General features: G+C 38.0%; 1 protein-coding gene across 2 annotated transcripts in view; it reads left to right on the top strand.

Moving 5' to 3' along the window:
• The first annotated feature begins 3,902 nt into the window (after nucleotides 1–3,902).
• The window catches only part of LOC117982576 (zonadhesin-like), a 28,797-nt gene continuing 10,359 nt past the window's right edge, over nucleotides 3,903–22,340 (top strand). Inside the window, exons 1-24 of one of the 2 annotated variants that reach the window (XM_069498710.1) lie at nucleotides 3,903–4,029; nucleotides 5,323–5,517; nucleotides 6,641–6,832; nucleotides 7,708–7,893; nucleotides 8,347–8,544; nucleotides 9,066–9,260; nucleotides 9,846–10,046; nucleotides 10,269–10,460; nucleotides 11,378–11,575; nucleotides 12,065–12,262; nucleotides 12,771–12,956; nucleotides 13,232–13,429; nucleotides 13,954–14,154; nucleotides 14,660–14,851; nucleotides 15,993–16,187; nucleotides 16,820–17,020; nucleotides 17,444–17,638; nucleotides 18,151–18,345; nucleotides 18,938–19,132; nucleotides 19,612–19,806; nucleotides 20,063–20,245; nucleotides 20,812–21,003; nucleotides 21,385–21,579; nucleotides 21,918–22,112. In XM_069498710.1, coding sequence (XP_069354811.1) covers nucleotides 3,960–4,029; nucleotides 5,323–5,517; nucleotides 6,641–6,832; nucleotides 7,708–7,893; nucleotides 8,347–8,544; nucleotides 9,066–9,260; nucleotides 9,846–10,046; nucleotides 10,269–10,460; nucleotides 11,378–11,575; nucleotides 12,065–12,262; nucleotides 12,771–12,956; nucleotides 13,232–13,429; nucleotides 13,954–14,154; nucleotides 14,660–14,851; nucleotides 15,993–16,187; nucleotides 16,820–17,020; nucleotides 17,444–17,638; nucleotides 18,151–18,345; nucleotides 18,938–19,132; nucleotides 19,612–19,806; nucleotides 20,063–20,245; nucleotides 20,812–21,003; nucleotides 21,385–21,579; nucleotides 21,918–22,112 — 4,543 coding nt within the window. In that variant the 5' untranslated portion in view covers nucleotides 3,903–3,959. The remainder of the gene's footprint in view (nucleotides 4,030–5,322; nucleotides 5,518–6,640; nucleotides 6,833–7,707; nucleotides 7,894–8,346; nucleotides 8,545–9,065; nucleotides 9,261–9,845; nucleotides 10,047–10,268; nucleotides 10,461–11,377; nucleotides 11,576–12,064; nucleotides 12,263–12,770; nucleotides 12,957–13,231; nucleotides 13,430–13,953; nucleotides 14,155–14,659; nucleotides 14,852–15,992; nucleotides 16,188–16,819; nucleotides 17,021–17,443; nucleotides 17,639–18,150; nucleotides 18,346–18,937; nucleotides 19,133–19,611; nucleotides 19,807–20,062; nucleotides 20,246–20,811; nucleotides 21,004–21,384; nucleotides 21,580–21,917; nucleotides 22,113–22,340) is intronic. The other variant, XM_069498711.1, reaches the window with a different exon arrangement.

The raw sequence follows: 22,340 nt of genomic DNA, 5'->3' as shown, positions 1-22,340 counted from the left end.
GCTTGTGATCTACAAAACTTATGGGCTAACAATACCAATAAAGAAATCTTACATACTATTGTTTTAATCGTATTACTTAACTACCTAACCTATATAATTTTGCAACTTGCTCTTTCAATCCGATGTGCAGGCGACTACCTACTTCGATATATTGAGGAGTTGCGTGGAGTGCCCAATGATGATTTTAGGGTTCAAAAGGAAAAACCGGCCAAGTGCGAGTCAGACCCGCGCAATGAGGGTTCCGTACTACAGTCGTATTTTTTCGATATTTTGCACGATTATTCAAAAACTATGATGCATAAAAATAAAAAAATCTGTTTTAGAATACACAGGTGAAGACCTTTCATATGATACCCCACTTGATATAGTTATCTCACTGCGAAAGTTGAAAATACTAAGTAATAATTGTTAGTTCATGACCACAATTTAATTTTTTTTGTTTGATCTAACCCTAAATTCACGGTTTTCAGATTTTTCCCCAAATGTCAGCTATAAGATCTGCCTACCTGTCAAATTTCATGATTCTAGGTCAACGGGAAGTACCCTGTAGGTTTCTTGACAGACAGACGGACAGACAGACAGACAGACAGACAGACAGACAGACAGACAGACAGACAGACAACAAAGTGATCCTATAAGGGTTCTGTTTTTCCTTTTGAGGTACGGAACTCTAAAAATCGATAAACATAAACAGCCTAAGTTGCTGAAATGGCAACCTCGCAAGGGAAAGTGCAGCTGATTGGCAGACCCCCAGATGAACAGAGAGCTGCTAGATCCAGGTGTTGCAAGACCAAGGTGTGCAGTTGTAACTACTATAAGAGGCTTGTGTCAAGTTGTGAAGGTCTCTCTGTTGATGACGACGATGAGGACGTTAAGATCAGAGCTATTAACAGTTCTTAAGTGAATTCAGGTGTGTTTATTAAATTGATTACTTTGCCCCAAGTTCAGAGTAGGTAGGTATTCTTCGGCAGATGTTAGTTTACCGTAAAAAGTTAATCTAACATGACAGTAACCCAATAACATATCCTGATAACCATTTACAAACAGCTTAAACGACGCAACCATAACATTCATGATAAGGCTGATATATACTTACCTGCAGTTTTAGAACGCTATATCTATAATGTACCTTTATATAAAACTAATAAACAGGTACATGAACTCGTACAAGTATATAAAAATGAGTGTACTTTTGATAATTGAACAGACGACGGTTAGAAATAACGGTGAAATGTTGAAGTCGTTTGCTTATACAACCATAATATTATCTATATTATGTGTAGTAAAACTCGCGTCCGCTTCAGGCTCAGGTGAATATTATAAAAATATTTATATGAATTTAATTAAAATTACTTATTGGTTTAATTTTTATGTTAATATTATACTCATCAATAATAAATTAATGTATCTCTTTTACTTGGTAAAATGAGTTTTTTAAAAATAATATAATATGCACTTTGAATTTTGAAATAGTTTTGTCTTCAATAAAGATGCTAAAATGATACATACCTACGAGAGCTATTATAATCAAATAGATATTATCTTGAGTTAAGTAGGTATATTATATTGGATATTTTAATAACCCTTGAAGCTTTGTAAGCAAAGTAGAGGTGGATCGGTAGGATGTATTTTTTTTTATTTTTTTATAAGAATATTAGCCATATTAAATGACTAATATTCCCCTTTCCTCTCCAATTAAGCGTCAGGCTTGGGCTAGGAGTAGGTACGACAATCGTGCAACGGGCGGGATTTGAACCGTCGTCCTTTCGGTTTTCAGTCCACTCCTATACCAGTTGAGCTATTGAGGCTATATAATCTTTTTAAAAGGGGTGCGACAACAATGCATTAATAAGTTGAATGATTGTTGCATTTGACAATCAAGTTTCATCTTGAAGTTGATACAATCTGCCTTGCTAATTTCAAATCTATCGTGGACGACGGGCGATTAGTGTAAAGGATGCGTACGCAAAATCAGCAGTCACTAGATAAAACGACGATAATGTGCTCTCGAGATATATCTGCAGTACATCAGTAAATTGTTTAGGTGTCTCAGGCTCGGCTACAATATAATGAAGTATTGCTCAGAGTAAACAGCCCACTGCAAACTTCTATTTGAATCAAAAGCGGGCAGTCAATCAAACTTATGTGGACAATCTCAAACTAACCTCGTTGGAAAACGTAGAACACGCAAAGAGAGCTTACTTCCACAGACTACAGTGTATAACTTCTTGGCGGTGTTCTAACGTAAGCTCCCTTTGCGTGTTCTACTACCAAAAAAAACAGCCAAGTGCGAGTCAGACTCGCGCACCGAAAGTTCCGTACTACATTCGTATTTTTTCGACATTTTGTATGAAAATTCAAAAACTATTTAGCATAAAAATAAATAAAAATCGGTTTTAGAATATACAGATAAAGCACTTTCTTACGATACCCCACTTGGTATAGTGATCTTACTTTGAAAGTTGAAAATACTAATCATTTGTCCGTGAACACATTTTAATATTTTTTCTCGTGATATGACAAATTCGCGGTTTTCGGATTTTTCCCCTTACAGATGCTATAAGACATACCTACCAGCCAAATTTCATGATCCTAGGTGTGTATAAGTGCAAGTTGGCAGATTTCACACACCTTTTGAGAATATTATGGAGAACTATTAGGCATGTGGGTTTTCCTTAGGATGTTTTCTTCACCGTTAAAGCAACACACATAATTATTCCGAAAAGTTAGAGACCTCTGTGGTTTTATAAGTGAAATAATGTTAGGTAAAAATTACAACAAATACGAGTATGTTTTCCATCTCATTCCAAAAGACTGTTAGAAAATAAAGCCGTTAAATGAAAATTGGTATAAAGTAATTTTTTGTAAATACTTATTAAATGAATGAATGAATCAAATGTTTTCGCGTTTATTTAGGCACATCATTATATACCATTTAATCAACCATTAAACTTTTCTGGTGGGAGGCTTCGGCCGTGGCTAGTTACCACCCTACCGGCAAATCCGGCCCACAAAGTGATTTAGCGTTCCCGTACGATGCCGTGTAGAAACCAAAGGGGCATGGGCTTATTAAAAACTGCCATACCCCTTCCAGGTTAGCCCGCTTCCATCTGATTCTTATACTTCATCGTCACTTACCACCAGGTGAGATTGCAGTCAAGACAATTGCTAACCTTGTTACTGAATAAAAAAAAATAAAAAAACTATAAATTATTACTAAAAGTATAATATTAACGTATAAAAACTAGGTAGCTACCTATGTACAATGTTTGCTTGCTCCATGTGACGTTAGTTCCATTGAACATAAAGTGAATACCTAAATGAAAAAAAACTTGAACAATTAAATTGTATTTAGAGTCTGATCACAAAAGAACATTGTATGGTAGGTACCAACAGAATAACCCAATTGAAATATTATTTAAATTATTGTACTGTACCTACTAATAAACTACTATGCACATTGATATTGAATTCATTCCGATATTTACCTGGAGGATAATGGAGGATTCAGAAGGGTTGTTTCACCATAAAATATTAAAAAAAAAATTATGTTTATCTATTTTATTATGACTTATCTTTTAATATTATTACACAGCAATATTGAATATCAATAAACAATATACGACTGTATGAATTATACAATAATTGGAAGGTTATAAAATAAGACTTGATTTTGGAAACAGAAATAAATAAAATTACGTTTCTAATACTATTTTTATGGATATGCTTACCTAATAAAATCATAATAATATTAAGATTATGGTCATTACAATAAATATTAAATGTAACTCTACTATTTATATTATAGTCGTGATATTGATAAATGTTATTAAAATATTCAGTAACTTTAACTAATGGTTCATAATGTGGGACTTGCTCACACAAATAAGACGTTTTGGTGAACCACGTGTAAAAACATAATAGTCTACTTGGTATTAAATAATTTTAGTATTGTATCAATGATGAAAAGATTACGTCATGTTATATTGTTTTTAATAGGACTTGTTTTTGTGATGGATGTTTGTACAGGTTTGTTAATCTATACCTACTTTAGTAAACAAAATTTTGGTTAATTAGAGATACCCTAAATAACAGCTAATATCTATACTAATAAAATAAATAAAATTGAAGTGTCTGTCTGTAATTTCGAAATAACTACCGCATATTAAACTCATATGGTTATTTGAACTGTACCATAACTGCATCACACGTTTTCAAAATTTTCATGTCTGTCTATCTGTCTGTCTGTTTGAACGGGATAATCTTCGGAACGGCTGAACCTATTTTGACGGGACTTTCACAGGCAAGTAGAAAATTAATCAGGGAGTAACATAGGCTACTTTTTTAACCGAAATCAAAAGTTCCTACGGGATTTTTATAAACCTAAAACCACGCAGGCGAAGCCGCGGGCACCTGCTAGTATTTGAATAATAATTGAAGACCTTTATTGAGTAAATTGTTATAATAATATTTGCACTTATCATCGTACTAAGTCCTATAATTCATACCATCCGATACATTTATTTCTATAGCTGTTTCAATGGTGTGTGTTGTTATTTATGTATTTTATTTGTGTTTTGTAATTCCTTGGGCGTAGATAAAAAAAACAGGAATTACCTTTGCCTAAGTAAAAAACCGGCCAGGTGCTAGTCAGGCTCGCGCAATGAGGGTTCCGTACTACAGTCGTATTTTTTCGACATTTAGTAGGATAATTCAAAAACTATGATACATAAAAATAAATAAAAATCGGTTTTGGCAAGTGAAGACCTTTCATATGACCCCACCCCCCACACACCCCACTTGATATAGTTATCTTAGTTAGAAAATTGAAAATACTAATTAATAGTTCATGACCACAATTTTTTTTTTTTGTGTGATATAACCACAAATTCACGGTTTTCAGATTTTTTCAAAAATGTCAGCTATAAGATCTACCTACCTGCCAAATTTCATGATTCTAGGTCAACGGGAAGAGGTACCCTGTAGGTTTGACAGACCGACAGACAGACAGACAGACAACAAAGTGATCCTATAAGGGTTCCATTTTTCCTTTTGAGGTACGGAACCCTAAAAATGATGTTACTGACTTTCTCTAGCTAACTGGTAATTTTCATTACCGAGTATTGTCACTCCTTCCAACCACCTATGATGTGGGTTTCCTTTGGTTGAACTCAATACACTACAACTTCGACTCCAAAGTTAAAGAGTATTATCAGATGCATGTTAGCGTTAGTGATAGGTAATAATTTAAATGTTTTCGTGACCAAATAAAATAATTATCTATCTACATAATATATCTAAAATACTTATTTTTTCGCATAGCTCAACAATGCGGGAAAAATGAAATACCAACGTCATGTATTGAATCGGTTTGTGAACTTAGAAACTGTGGCGACATTGGGAAGCCATACTCGTGCATGAGACTGGATAAACGTTTTTGCACCGATGGATGTCTTTGTAAAGAAGGGTACTTGCGAGATGAAAACGGAAAGTGTATACCAATCGCTCACTGTCCAAGTAAGTATGTGATGTGATACTAGGTAGGTACTTTTTTTTTTTTTTTTTAATTCAGATAGTTAGCCCTTGACTGCAATCTCACCTGATGGTAAGTGATGATGCAGTCTAAGATGATAGCGGGCTAACCTGGAAGGGATATGGCAGTTTTTATTAAATCCGTACCCCTTACCCGTACCCCGTACCCCTACTTATTATCAAAAAGTCGTACGTGTGTCATGAGTACGGTATGCAACTCAATTAATTTCACTGTCGTTTTCACTAAAAATCTTTGATATGATATCCACGCAGCACTTGGTCGCTAACTATGGGCCTCATAAGAAAGCTCAGAGTCACTCAGCGGGCGATGGAGAGAGCTATGCTTGGAGTTTCTCTACGTGATCAAATCAGAAATGAGGAGATCCGTAGGAGAACTAGAGTAACCGACATAGCTCAACGGATTACGAAGCTGAAGTGGCAATGGGCGGGGCACATAGTTCGTACAACCGATAGACGTTGGGGTCCCAAGGTGCTGGAATGGCGACCTCGCACCGGAAGTCGCAGCGTATCGGACGAGTCGCAGTATCCAGGCGGCGCAAGACCGTGGCGTGTGGAAGTCCATACAAGAGACCTATGTCCAGCAGTGGACGTCTATTGGTTGATGATGATGATGATGATGACTATCTCAATAGGACACCAAAGGTGGCACAGCACAACTAGTCGTGCTACCGACAAAATGTGTACATCTTTATGGAGGGTACCTCACCTGATTTCTACTTGCTTGCGCAATCAATTTGGTGGCGGAGACCGGGACCACTCGCTGGTGGCGCAACCGTTAACATGTATAGAGCTATTTGGCGTCTCGCTCACTCAACCACGTGCATCGCGCTATCACGGACGCCGTGCGCCGTTCGTCGTATGTATATCAGAAGCAGTGTCAACTCTTCGACGACCATTTTGAAACTGATCATCCAGTAGCGCCATCATGGTGTTGTAGCGAGATATTGGCCGTAAATTAGAGCTTTGTAGCTTGAACTGTTTACAGAACACTTATGGCAGACCGACAGACATCGAGGTGATTAGATATCACTTTCAGATATGGAGCACTTTAAAACAGATTTTGACTTGATTTTTCCTATTTTTACAGAGTTATGTGGGAAAAATGAAATACCAACGTCATGTGTTGAATCGGTTTGTGAACTTAGAAACTGTTCTGACATTGGAAAGCCATACTCGTGCATAAGGCTGGATCCACGTTTTTGCACCAATGGATGTCTTTGTAAAGAAGGGTACTTGCGAGATGAAAACGGAATTTGTGTACGAATTTCTCAATGTCCAAGTTAGTATATTGTGATAAAATTGTTGTTAGAAAGTTCAGTGTGTGGCAGGAGTACGGTACGCCACTGAATTAATTTCAAAGTAGTTTTCAGTTAAATATCTTCGACATAATGTCTAATGCGGTGCTAAATTACAGACATCGAGGTAATTCAAATGGTGACTTTAGTAGTACGCGATGAGATGGCAATCGGGGTAAAAGGTAGGGACTAGGGAAAGCGCTCCGCATGTGCGGGCACGTCACCCACGCTATCCCGCTCTGGGTTAGCGCAGGGGCTGCGCGGGTGTGCGAGGTGTCCCTACCCCGATTGCCATTCCGACCTGTAGCCAGGGGCGTGAAGGTCATAGAGGCATAAATGCACTGCTTACCCCAGTTGTAATAGCTCAATGCATATTTTTCATTTTGACCTGCCAATAAACAGGTTCCTAGCTAACTAGTGCCTACCCTGGCTTCAAACCTGTGCACGCCACTGCCTGTAGCGTACTATACCTACTCAATGATGACGTAGTGTCTAAAGTAGTAATAAAAAATAACAAAAATTTCAATTTTGAAAAAAATGTTCATTATGAAAAACCATAATATGTAAGGAAAGTAAAGGCAAGGTGGCTGCGGTGCCTAACTGGCACGTGAGCTTCTTTCGACCTCTGGGATTCGCTCTAGCAAAATTCGATTATTCGATTCTTTTTCAATGTTCTTTAATTTTTTTAAATAACTGATGGATATTATACATTTAGCACATTGACTGATTGGATTTGTAAGGCAACTAAAGAGTCACCGTGTATAGGTAGGTACTGTTAATATCTTCTTTCAGTTACTACTACTATGCTACTAGGCTTGTACGATAAAGCTGATTATGACTTGATTCCGATTTTTTACAGAGGTATGTGGGGAAAATGAAATACCAACATCATGTTTTGAAGGGATTTGTGAACGTAGAAACTGTTCAGACCTTGGAAAGCCGGTTATATGCGTGAGACCACGTTTTTGCACCGATGGATGTCTTTGTGAAGAAGGGTACTTGCGAGATGAAAACGGAAAGTGTATACCAATCGCTCAATGTCCAAGTAAGTATATGATGTGATAGCTTATAGGTAGAGCCATGTGTAATAGATATACGCAAGATCCTGATGCTTGCAATCTTAGATCTCAAAACAGATATGGGGTAGGTAAGAGACAAAATAGATGGACGGGTTTGAATATAATTATTATTATATACTAGCTATGCTCGTGACGCTTCTGCTTGTGGACTGCACAAATTTCAAACCCCTATTTCACCCCCTTATGGGTTGCATTTTCAAAAATCGTGTCTTAGCGGATGCCTACGTCAAATGCCAAATTTCAGCCCGGTCGGCAGTCAGTCAGTCAGTCAGTCAATCTACCATTGTTCAATAGATTAGAAGTAAGTAGGTAATAAAACAAAGGTACTCAATTGCTGGCAAATTATTAGTTTTATTTAATTTTAACTTTCAATTAAAACTCAATTTCAACAATATTATATTATGTTATTTTATTCATAGATATTCAATGTGGTGTTAACGAAATCTTTGACGTTTGTCCTCCACAATGCCCGGGAGAAAGCTGTGGAGTAGATCCTAGTGTAATTCTGTGCTTACCTAATCCGCAACCTGGTGACCCTAGCTGTAATCCTGGCTGCCGATGTCAAGATAACTATTTTAGAAATGATGCTGGCTGCTGTGTTACAAGGGACCAATGTAGTAAGTTTTAATTAAATCCTTTTACTTCTCTCCTATATCATCGTCGTCTCACTAGTATACTTTTCATCATCATCGTCATCATCATCAGCCTGTGGACATCCACTGTTGGACATAGGCCTTCCCTAAAGAGCACCACCACACCCGCTTCTCAGCCTTCCTCATCCAGCCACTTCCCGCCAGCCTCTTTATATCGTCGGTCCATCGTGCTGGAGGGCGTCCCAAACTACGCTACTTGATATTATTCACCATCCCTGCGCTCTCCAATATGAAGCCATCCTTCAGCTTCTTAGGATCCCTACGTCATTGGTGATCCAAGATTTGTAACTCGCCCATCTTCTTGCAGACATGGCGTGTCTGTCTTAAGAGAGGTGCGTGTGCGGGATCGAACCACGGATCCCACGACTACGATGCTGACGTTACCACTAGGCTATCACCGCTTACCCTTATAACATAATATGCAATACAATGTATCAATTCGGTTACAAGTTTCAAGTATGTACATTGTACATGTAATTTTTTAGCTGTCTGTGGAATCAATGAAGTATATGACACTTGTATAGCGCCGTGCCCACCTCGTAGATGTGATGTTGACGAAAGAGTAATCAGGTGTGCTGCCCCACCACAGCCTGGAGACCCAAATTGCAACGCTGGCTGCAGATGCGCCGATAATTTCTATAGAAATGATAGAAATGTTTGTGTCCCTAGAAATGAATGCCGTAAGTTTTGTGTACTAAGAATAATATGCCGATTGTGGTATTTTCTACAAAATACTGTGTATAGTATTTTATTACTCTTTGCTTAGACTTCGTTCGCTTGGTTTTTTTAAATTTCGTAATAGCCCTTTATTTGCCTAGGATAAAAATAAGCTTGCTTGAAACTGTAAAACTGTTATATAAGCTTATGCTCGCGACTTCGTCCGCGTGGACTACACAAATTTCAAACCCCTATTTCAATTTTCAAAAATCCTTTCTTAGCGGATGCCTACGTCATAAGAGCTATCTGCATTCCAAATTTCAGCCCGATCCGTCCAGTAGTTTGAGCTGTGCGTTGATAGATCAGTCAGTCAGTCAGTCAGTCAGTCAATCAGTCTGTCAGTCAGTCAGTCACCTTTTCCTTTTATATATTTAGATGACATTCTAATAAGCATAATAAAAGGCAGTTATTTTTAATCCACAGACATTTTTATTTTATTTTTTATTTCATTAAAAAAGAACCACATAGCAATTCGCCTTCATCTATTTATTGTTATACTTTTTCATTAATGTTTTAAGTTTTTTTTAAATGCCCTGTAATTTATGCAGCGGGAGAACAACCTATTATTTGTGGCCCAGATGAAATATACAATAGTTGTATAAACGGTGGGTGCGATAGGAAGAATTGCTCTCAACCAGAGAACACTTGTGTACCAGTGGGTGAAGAAGGTTGCAGAGCAGGGTGTCAGTGTATAGACGGACTACTGAGAGCGGATGACGGCACTTGCATTCCTGCCGATCAGTGCCCAGGTATGTAACAATTATTTATAACGTATGTCTTCGAAATGAAATGTACACCTCTTCAAAGCTACTGATTCTATAGAAGCAATTAAAATAAATAGGTACTAAGAATAGGTTTTATTAACAGCTTTGCCGAAGGTTTTCAATCATAACAAAAAAAATACTTATACTGCTAAAAGTACCTATAAAGCTGATTAAATACCTACTTGATTCTTGATTTTGATTTTACAGGGGTATGTGGGGAAAATGAAGTACCGACATCATGTTTTGAAGGGATTTGTGAACGTAGAAGCTGTTCAGACCTTGGAAAGCCAGTTATATGCGTGAGATTGGATCCACGTTTTTGCACCGATGGATGTCTTTGTAAAGAAGGGTACTTGCGAGATGAAAACGGAAAGTGTATACCAATCGCTCAATGTCCAAGTTAGTATGTGATGCTTACTATATCGATGTGTGATACTTGATAAAAACGTGTTGATTCCTATAGTCCGCGACAGGTTGAAATGGCAATCGGCTTATGAGGCGGGGGGACGCCTCGCACACCCGCAGGTCACTTGCGCTCGCCCGCACCAGGTTAGCGTGGGAACTGTGCGGGTGTGCGGGGTGTTTCCTCCCCGATAGCCATCTCGAATTGTCACGTACTCATGCGTACTCATGAGCAAGACCCCGTTGTATTCACAGATGTTAAAACAGACATGTGGTAGGTAAGGGACAAAATGGATAGATAAGTTTGAATATCATTTCAGGATATTGAATTACAATTTTGGTGCGATAGTGTATGATATAATAGAATAGATGTGTTTAATTAAAAAAACCTTTCACAAAGAGCTTTCGTATCGTCAAGTTTACGACCTCCCTGGCGCAGTCGTGAGCGCTGTGGTCTTATTAGTGGGAGGTCCCGGGTTCGATTCCTGGCAGGGGTTTGGAATTTTATAATTTCTAAATTTCTGGTCTGGTCTGGTGGGAGGCTTCGGCCGTGGCTAGTTACCACCCTACCGGCAAAGCCGTGCCGCCAAGCGATTTAGGGTTCCGGTACGATGCCGTGTAGAAACCAAAGGAGTACGGGTTTAATAAAAACTGCCATATCCCTTCCAGGTTAGCCCGCTATCATCTTAGACTGCATCATCACTTACCATCAGGTGAGATTGCAGTCAAGGGCTAACTTGTATCTAAATAAAAAATAAAAAAAATTGTGAATCTACCACTGGTTCAATAAAAGTAATAAAAATATAGTTACTCGATAAGAAAAAGTTATTTAAGTTTACCGACAATTAATTATGGGTTTCCATTGTAACTAAAAATTTATTCATAATATTCATTTTATGCCATTTTATTAATAGATATTCAATGCGGTGCCAACGAAGTCTTTGATGTATGCCCTCCTCAATGCCCAGGAGAAGACTGTAGAGTAGATCCTAGTGTAATTCTCTGCTTACCCAATCCGCAACCTGGTGACCCTAGCTGTAATCCTGGCTGCCGGTGTCAAGATAACTATTTTAGAAATGATGCTGGCTGCTGTGTTACAAGGGACCAATGTCGTAAGTATTATATCCTTTTGCTTTTTTTCTGTATCTTACTATCTAGTATACTTTTACTAAGTACTTGATATTAGGTCACTTGAAGAGATTTCTACGCTCCATGGTTTGTACTATACTGCTGGTGTCAGTAGTTCCCTGCAATTTTTTTGATGTCTTCTTTCCAGTTAGTGGACAGACAACATCAAACTAATTGGGTGTCTATTATCCCTGCGCTTGCCAATACAGAGTCATCCTTCAGATCCTAAGGATCCCAACGTCATTGGTGAGCCAGCTTTGTACCTCACCCATTGTCACTTCAGCTTCGCGTCTTACAAGACATGGTGGCAGTCTTGAGAGAAGTGCGTGTCCAGAATCGAATCCCAGACCCACCGACTAGGAGGCCGATGACGTTTTAAGTCTTAACCAGAAGCTACCACCTCTTACCCTTACAATGTATTATTATCTATATATGAATTCGGATAAAAGTTTCAAATACACGTAATTTTTTAGCTGTGTGTGAAATCAATGAAGTATATGACACGTGTATAGCGCCGTGCCCACCTCGTAGATGTGATGTCGACGAGAACCTTGTCGACTGTGCACCCCAACCACAGCCTGGAGACCCAGATTGCAACGCTGGCTGCAGATGCGCCGATAACTTCTATAGAAATGATAGAAATGTTTGTGTCCCTAGAGATGAATGCCCACGTATGTATAACAATATTCACAAAATAATCTCAGAAGTAGATTTACGGTTGTTTCAGAATTCCCACTGATGTATGCCCACTTACGAGGCATAAAGATAGCTATTATGACGTAGGCATCCGCTAAGAAAGGATTTTTGAAAATTCAACCCCAAAGAGAGTAAAATAGGGATTTGAAATGTATGCAGTCCGCGTGGACAAAGTTGCGGGAATAAGCTAGTTAGTTAAAAAAAATAGTGAGTTGAACAAGCGAAGTCTTCGAGTTGGGATGTACCTACACAATACGTCTGATCAGTTGCATTGTGCACCTAGCAATAGAACCTTCAAAGCTACTAGTAGTTCTATAGAAGCAATTCCAATATAGGTTACAAACTAACAATAGGTTTATGAAGTTTGCCGCGAAATTATGGGTTTCCAATTACAACAAACAAATTTATTCATATTTATGTAACTACCTACTACTACACTACCTACTAAAAGTACCTAAAAAGCTGATTATAACTTATTTACAGAGGTATGTGGGGAAAATGAAATACCAACATCATGTTTTGAAGGGATTTGTGAACGTAGAAACTGTTCAGACCTTGGAAAGCCGGTTATATGCGTGAGACCACGTTTCTGCACCAATGGATGTCTGTGTGAAGAAGGGTACTTGCGAGATGAAAACGGGAAGTGTATACCAATCGCTCAATGTCCAAGTTAGTATGTGATGAAGTCCATGTTGATAGTAGATAAAAAGTACTACAGACATTAGAACAAGGTGGATGGATGAGTTTGAATGTCTACTCAGAATATTACAATGTTGGTGCGTTAGTGCATTATAGAATAGACGGAAAGTTTTTAATGTTATAAACTTTTACAAAAGTTTTTGAATCTACCAGTAGTCAAGTGAATCTACCACTGCTTTCCTTTATTTTTACTTTCAATTAAAACTCAATTTCAATAATACGATGTTATGTTATTTTATTCATAGATACTCAATGCGGTACCAATGAAATCTTCGACGTTTGTCCTCCACAATGCCCGGGAGAAAGCTGTGGAGTAGATCCTAGTGTAATTCTGTGCTTACCTAATCCGCAACCTGGTGACCCTAGCTGTAATCCTGGCTGCCGGTGTCAAGATAACTATTTTAGAAATGATAGTGGCTGCTGTGTCACAAGGGACCAATGTCGTTAGTATTATATACTTATCTTTTGTATCATCGCCGTCTCAACTACTTGATATTAGTCATTTAAGGAGGTTTCTACGCTCCATGGTTTGTACTTCTGGTATCTAGTGGCTCTCTACAATTTGTTTGATGTCATCTGTACTTATCTGTATCGTTGGGATCCTAAAGAGCTGAAGAGTGACTCCCTTCATCTCCCAACGTCATCGGTTTTCCAAGCTTTGTACCTCGCCCATTGCCACTTTAGCTTCACATCTCGTTGATAAACTTGAATTTTAAGCATATAGCTCTCTCCATCCCCCAAAAACGTATTCGAATTGAGACGTGATTAAAATTTCGCAGGAGCACACTTTTTCCCAGAACTAAAACTTTCCTTCGTCTTTAGGGTAGGCCGGACAGGCCATCTTCGTGCCAAATGACAAGATCCGTTTAGCTATATTTACAATATACATATTACCAGTTCATACTTATTTTTATAAGTAAGACCTGGTATGACTAGGAACGGATTTATCCTCAGTCGCTATTTTTAGCGAAACCACAAACTGCAATATGTAGCCCTGATGAAGTACCTACAGACTGTGTGAATGGTGGTTGTGGTATATGGTATTGCTCGCAAACACAAGAAATTTGCAACTTAATGCTAGATGAAGATTGTAAACCAGGTTGCATCTGCAGAGAAGGTCTGCTGAGGGCAGAAAACGGGACTTGTATTCCTGCTGAGCAGTGCCCCCGTAAGTAGGGTGTTACTGAAACAAAGTTGTTGTAGTTTATTGGTTTCTTAAATGTACAAGTATATTTACTATTCAGCATCTTCATAATTATTATCAACCATTGAGCTGGTTTCTGCACTTCTGTCGCCCCAAATATTAGCTTAGACAAATAGACAAGAAATTCAAAATGAATTACATGAAACAATGAAACACAATGAAAAGACGTGCACAAAGGACAATTTATCTCTACTGGAGACATTTCTTCTAGCAGCTAAAATGTGCGAAAACTAATGCTGAGTAGGTACTGATATTTTCACACAGTATGCTGTAGATAGATAATAATTTGATTTGTTGTTTTCATAGATTAATTATTGGTCTCGCTCCGCTCTACGTTGTTTTATTGAAATTTGATGACATGGTAATAACTTCAATTCAGTTACCTATAAATTACATTGTAATCACAGACTCTCACATATTATATTCAAAGTATTTACATTAAAGATTAATTGACTTGAAATCTCCACAGCGAAATGTAATGGTCCAAATGAGTACTTCTCCTGTGGTAGCGCTTGCGACAACGTCTGTGCAACACTGAGCATACAGAATCAAACAAACTGTCCCATACTTAGCAAAAAATGCAATCCAAAGTGCTATTGCCAGGAAGGTTACGCTCGTGATAGTAACAACATTTGCATACCGATAGAGGATTGTCCTCCACGTGAGTTATTTTATTTATTTAATAAGTAGTAAGTAGATAAGTATTTTGTGTTCCGAAATATAAGTTTTTTAAAGTAACGTTTCTCACTATGGAAAAACCGGCCAAGTGCGAGTCAGACTCGCGCACCGAGGATTCCGTAGGTACTACAGTCGTATTTTTTCGACATTTTGCACGATAAATCAAAAACTATTATGCATAAAATTAAAAAAAAAACTGTTTTAGAATGTAGGTACAGGTGATACCTACCTCATATGATACCTACCTCACTTTGTATAATTATCTTATTTTAAAAATTGAAAATACTACCTAATTATTTTTTCATGAACACATCAAACAATTTTTTGTGATGTAACCACAAATTCACGGTTTTCGGATATTTTTCTTTACTTGTGCTATAAGACCTACCTATTTGCCAAATTTCATGATTTTAAATCACCGGGAAGTAACCTATACCTAGGTTTTCTAGACAGACATGATGGACAGACGGACAGACAGACAACAAAGTGATCCTATAAGGGTCCCTTTTTCCTCTTGAGGTACGAAACCTTAAAAACGGAACTGATAAACGATCACTTTGTTGACCAGTGACTGACTGACTGAGAGACTGTCTCAGTCAGGCAGTCACTACAAAACGTCATGTCATCAAAACCTACACGTTCCGTTGAATTAGAATCTTGAAATTTTGCACAAAGGCTAAATCATTAATTTCGAATCGAAAGACCCAATTCGGACCTCAAAAGTGTTTCGCCCATCTAATCACTGACTTGGATCAGCGTTGACTGATATATGCACTTACTCTTCTCATCATGATCAATATTATCAACCCATCGCCGGCTCAGTACTGAGCATAGCTCTACTTTCAGAATGAGAAGGGCTTGGCCTAGCTTACTGTGCTGGCAAAGTGTGGATTGGCAGACTTTACACACCTTTGAGAACATTATGGAGAACTCTCAGACATTCAGATTGTTTTCTCACGATGTTTTCTTGTGATATTTAATTGCTTAAAACGTGCATATCTCCGAAAAGTTAGTAAGTGCCCGACGACGTCTTAACTACTAGGCTATCACCACTTACCCTTACAATGTACGAGTATTATCATGTAATTGGATAAAAGTTTCAAGTACCTACATGTGATTTTTAGCTATCTGTGGCATCAATGAAGTATATGATACTTGTATAGCGCCATGCCCACCTCGTAGGTGTGATGTTGACGAAAGATTCATCAAGTGTGCTGCCCCACCTCAGCCTGGAGACCCAAAGTGCAAGGCTGGTTGCAGATGCGCTGATAATTTCTATAGAAATTATAGAGGCGTCTGTGTCCCTAGGAATGAGTGCCGTAAGTTTTGCTTATAATGTAAACTAGCCTGGTACTAGCTGATGCCCGCGTTCGCGTGGCGTGGGAACTCTTTGTTTTTTTCAGGATAAAAGTAGCCTATGTCAAAAGTGACATAGGCTACTTTTATCCTGGACAGCCAGGTCGTCAACTATACCTATGCAAAAAATCACGTCAATCCGTTGCTCCGTTGCTACGTGATTGAAGGACAAACCAACAAACTAATATACCAACCAACCAATAAACCAACAAACAAACACACTTTCGCATTTAAAATATGGGTATAAAGAATACCCATAATACGAGTATAATAAATATGGGTATTAATTTTGTGGAGAATATCAGTATATTCTCCACAAAATACTTCTATTGTATTTTATTACTCTTTGCTTGGACTTTGTCCGCTTGGTTTTATTTAGTATGCAAATTCCTGAAGAGCCCTTTATTTGCAAGGGTTAAGAGCCTAAAAAAGGCAGTTATTTTTAATCCACGGATACTTATTTTAAATTGTATTTATTTTTATTGATTTATTACCATAAGATTTGCGTATATTTTATTGTTATATTATATTCATTAATATAATATATGTTCATTAATATGGCAATGTTATAAACAACGCCTTTTTATTCATACAGCTGGAAAACTACCTTATATTTGTGGACGAGATGAAATATATACTAGTTGTATAAATGGTGGATGCACCAGGCGAAATTGCTCGCAACCAAAGAATACTTGTGTCATAGTGGGCGCCGAAGGTTGCAGAGCAGGGTGTCAGTGTAGATACGGACTGCTGAGAGCTGATAACGGCACGTGCATTCCTGCTGAGCAGTGTCCACGTATGTAACAATTAGTTCCCTTATCGGCCCCGCAAATTGCTATTGCGCTGGAACCATGTCTCATTAACATCGAAATGACGTCATTTGACGTATATTTTAGTAAAAATATATACCATCAGCTCGAAACTTCAGTCTAGTGCTGACGTCACTAAAATGGCGGCCACACGCATTAGCAATTTGCGGGACTTATACTATTGTTTTTTGTTCAATTTTGCAGACAGACAGACAGACACACTTTCGCATTTATAATATTAGTATGGAGTATGGATTAAATCTTTGAATTGAAATCTTTACAGTATTCTTCTGGTCAATTGCACGTATTAGTCACATTTTGCTCGCATTTCCGTCTAAAGCCGGTTCTGTGGTTGACGGATACGTCAGGGAAAATCAGATATAAATATAATCAAGGTCTTTATATTTTAGCTCTGTGTGGAATAAATGAAATCTATGATGTTTGCCCTGCCTCATGTCCACCTCGAACATGTGCTTCCCTGGGAATAGCTTTTAAATGTGTAGTTCCCTTGCAACCTGGCGACGTAGGATGCAAGCCAAGTTGCCGTTGTATTGATGGTTACTACAAGAACAAACAAGGTGTTTGCATTCCCAAAAATAAATGCCGTAAGTTTAAAAAATCATTAATTATAATAGACCTCCCTGGTGCAGTGGTAAGCGCTATGGTTTTATCAATTCATCGATTTGGAAAATTGTAATTTCAAAAGTGTCGTTGGCCTGGTCTAGTAATGAAACACCCCCTTCCGAGTCAGCCAGCTTCCATCTTATACTGCATCGTCACTTACCACCAGGTGTGATCGCAGTCAAGGGCTAACTTGTAAATGTATAATAATATGGTACCTATAGTGTAAAATATAGTATGTATCATGATCAACCCATCGCCAGCTCACTACAGAGCATGGGTCTCCCCTCAGAATGAGAAGGGGTTGTGCAGATTTCCTCACGATGTTTTACTTCGCCGTAAGCAAGTGATATTTAATTTTCTTAAACGAACATAACTCCGAACCCCCGTGGACCAAGCGGACGTCTTAACCACAAGGCTATAATAGTATGTATAATATACACTACATGTATAATAAATAATATAAACAACACTAATTCATCGTTTTATTTTACAGCAAAACCTGTTATTTGTGGAGCTGATGAAGTATACGACAGCTGTGTGAACGGTGGCTGTGGCAGGCGGAATTGTTCTCAGCCGGCAAGCATTTGTATAAACTTAATTGAAGGCGCTTGTCGAGAAGGATGTCTTTGTAAAGAGGGGCTACTTCGAACGGATGACGGCATTTGCATTCCTGCTGACCAGTGCCCCAGTAAGTGACAAAGATCTTAAAAAAAATATCGTGCGAATCGGACTCACACACAAAGGGTTCCGTACTATTGTGCTTTTGCACAATATTAATAAAAAAAATTAATAAAAAAAATTAAAAAGTGTTAATTTCTTAATAACACTTTTTTTATTATTTTTTATTTCAAACTCAAAACTCAAATTATTTATTCAGAATAGATAAAATTTTACGCTTACTGATGGTCAAAATTTTAATTTGTAAGATAATACAGTGGTGATAATTAACACGTACCTACTTAAAACTAAAGCTACGAGGGTTCCAAACGCGCCCAGGTCTGAGAAGAGCCCACAACAAACTCAGCCGGGTATTCTTTTTATCATCATCACTTTACAAGGTTAAGTGTTGTGCACGTAGGAAACATCCTGTGGGCATTCTTAGATTTTCTGGGATAAAATTAGTCTTTATCCGTTATCAAGATGCAAGTTATATCTTTGTACCAAATGGATAATGACTGCCATGAAAACGTAGTAGACAGACAGACAGACACACTTTCGTATTTATAGTGTAAGCATGGATATTATTAGATAACCGCAACTTAATTTAAATTATATTTTAGCGGTGTGTGGAACAAATGAGGTGTACGATGTGTGCCCCGCGACATGCCCGCCTAGAACTTGTGATGCCTTGGGTAGAGCGTACAAATGTGCAGCTCCTCCCGTACCCGGTGATCCCGAATGTGAGCCCGGTTGCACATGTGCTGATGGTTATTATAGAAATAAACAAGGTGCTTGTGTCCCAGAATGTGAATGCCGTAAGTTTTAACCATTATCATTATGTATACTTACCTCCTCGAACATGGTGTTTCTCTGGGAATAGCTTTTAAATGTGTAGTTCCCCTACAACCTGGCAACGTAGGATGTAACCAAGTTAATGTTGTATTGATGGTTACAACAGGAACAGAGAAGGTGTTTGCGTTCCCAAAAATAAATGCCGTAGGTTACAAAAATCAACAATTATAATAAACCTCCCTAGCGAAGTGGTTAGCGCTGTGGTTTTATCATCAATTTGGGAAATTATAATTTCAAAAGTGTCACTGGTCTGGTCTAATAGGAGGCTTCGGCCATGCCTAGTTACCTTCCTGTTAGTAAAGCCGTACCGCCAAGCAATTTAGGGTTCCGGTATGGTGCCGCGTAGAAACCGATTAGGGATACCTATGGGTTTAATGAAACTGCCATACCCCTTCTGAGTAAGCCGGCTATCATACACACTAATTCACCGTCTTACTTTTAGCAAAACCTATTATTTGTGGAGCTGATGAAGTATACGACAGCTGTGTGAACGGTGGTTGCGGCAGATGGAATTGTTCTCAGCCGGGAACACTTTGTATAGACTTAATTGAGGGAGGTTGTCGAGAAGGATGTCGTTGCAAAGAGGGACTACTTCGAACCGATGAAGGCATTTGCGTTCCTGCTGACCAATGCCCTAGTAAGTTGCAATAACCTAAAAAAACCGATCAAGTGCGAGTCGGACTCACACACAAAAGGTTCCGTACCATCGTACAAGATATTTTTTTATTTGCATGGTGGCCATTTTGAAATATTTATTATTTGTTATTGACCCCGTTGGCATCCTAGGTTACATAACGCTAAAAGTTATTTAGGAGTAGAATAAAAATTGTCTTAATTTTTGATATTAATTGATACTTAAAGGTACTTCATTATTATGTTTTACTATTTTTCAGTAAATTGCTTTGGTGAAAATGAAATAAGAGGCTGTGGTCTTAATTGCCCTCCCCAGACATGTGAGAGTATCGGTAGAGAGTACCGCTGTCCTCCTCAAACTAAAGAGTGCAGGATAGAATGTCGTTGCAAAGAAGGTTTTTTCAGAAACAAAATTGGCGAGTGCATATCAAAAGAAGACTGCTGTAAGTATTTTATTTGAGTATTTTTTTACTATTTATCATAATCATTGTCTGAACTCTGAACTCAGAGTGTATACTGACTTCTATGCGCACCTTCTTAATTATCATCATTAATTATCAACTTAATTAATTATCAACCCATTACGGCCTACTACTAAGGTCTTTCTCGTCCCGGGTTTCCTCCCAGAGTGAGAAGGGTTTAGGCCATAGTCTGCCACGGTGGCTCAATGCGGATTGGTAGACTTCACACACCTTTGAGAACATGACGAAGTCTTAGGAATGCAGGTTTCCTCACGATGTTTTCGTTTATCGTTAAAGCACGTGATATTTAATTGTTTTAAAAACGCCTATAACTCCAAAAAATTACTGGTTTGCTCGGGATCGACCACTTACTTAATTATATTTTAATTTATACTAATATACATGTTTAATTTTTGTAGTATAAGTTCATAAGAAATTTAACAATACCAAATTAATTATTATGAGTATTTATTCAATTTGAAATGCGTGGCCAATATTTCATACGAAAATAATTAATAATTGACGAAAACACTCTCCTCTCTTTACAGTAAACTGTACTGGCCCCAATGAATACTTTTCTTGTGGTGGAGCTTGTGATAACGTTTGTGCTACCTTGGCGAACCAAAGCCAAGCTAACTGTCCCATTGTCAACATTGTATGTAATCCAAAGTGCTATTGTGAAGAAGGATACGCTCGTGATAGTAATAACACTTGCGTGCTTATTTCGGAATGTCCACAACGTAAGTAAAGAATGCTGACTTGTAAGCTTTTGTTCAGGTAGGTATATTTTTCCGCTTGCTTATTATAATTTTGAGAATATTTTTTAACAATAGATAAGGAATATTATAATACTAGATAATATCCGCTACTTTGTGCGTGTGGATAGGTATAGGTTACATAAAAATCCTGTGGGTACTCTTTAATAATCTGGGATAAAAATTTGCCTTTATCCGTCATCCAGATGCACGAAATGGGTGATGACCGTTATGGAAACGTTGTAGATAGACAGACAAACAACATTCATATTTATAATATTAGCATGGATATTATTATATTATAACCGCAATTTATTTTATTTTTATTTAATTTTTAACTTTCAACACTTTAAAATTATATTTTAGCAGTGTGTGGAAAAAATGAGGTGTACGATGTTTGCCCCGCGACATGCCCACCTAAAACTTGTGATGCCCTGGGTAGAGCGTACAAATGTGCAGCTCCTCCCGTACCCGGTGACGCCGAATGTGAGCCCGGTTGCCGATGTGCTGACGATTATTATAGAAATAAACAAGGTGCTTGTGTCCCAGAATGTGAATGCCGTAAGTTTTAAACATCATTTTTATAATATTCCTTGAAGTACGGGAATGGTTCTTACCTAGAGAAAATTTTAAAAAATTGCCTGAAAAAGTCGAAAAACAACACTTTTCTATATTCCCATACAAAAGATTCGTAATAATAATTAAAAGTCAATTTGAACTTTAATACCATACCATAAAGTTTAAATGTTAGTGGAGGGGTTCCGGGAAGGCTGACCCGGTGTCCCGAATAGCAGAATAAGTATTACAAAAAATTAAAGAATCGACTGTAAGGCGGTACGAAGTTCGACGGGTCAGCTAGTGTATAATAATCAATAAACAATCATCGTCTTACTTTACAGCCAAACCTGTTATTTGTGGAGCTGATGAAGTATACGACAGCTGTGTGAACGGTGGTTGTGGCAGGCGGAATTGTTCTCAGCCGGAAAGTATTTGTATAAACTTAATTGAAGGTGCTTGTCAAGAAGGATGTCTTTGTAAAGAGGGGCTTCTTCGAACGGATGACGGCATTTGCATTCCTGCAGACCAGTGTCCCAGTAAGTGACAACAACCTTAAAAAAAGCGATCAAGTGCGAGTCGGACTCACAGACAAAGGATTTCGTACCATTTTGTAGAAGAAATAACACTTTTTAGTTTTTTTTATTTGCATGGCAGCCATTTTGAAATTTTTATTAGGTATTCGTTGTTATAGCGCAATAGGAAACACACACTGAACATTTCAACTCTCTAGCTATTACAGTTCATGAGATATACCTTGCTGACAG

The sequence above is a fragment of the Maniola hyperantus genome, chromosome 5 (genome assembly GCF_902806685.2).
Source record: "Maniola hyperantus chromosome 5, iAphHyp1.2, whole genome shotgun sequence".
Lineage (NCBI taxonomy): Eukaryota > Metazoa > Arthropoda > Insecta > Lepidoptera > Nymphalidae > Maniola > Maniola hyperantus.
Note: the sequence above shows the minus strand (reverse complement) of the source record. Positions and strands in the feature narration are given on the sequence as shown.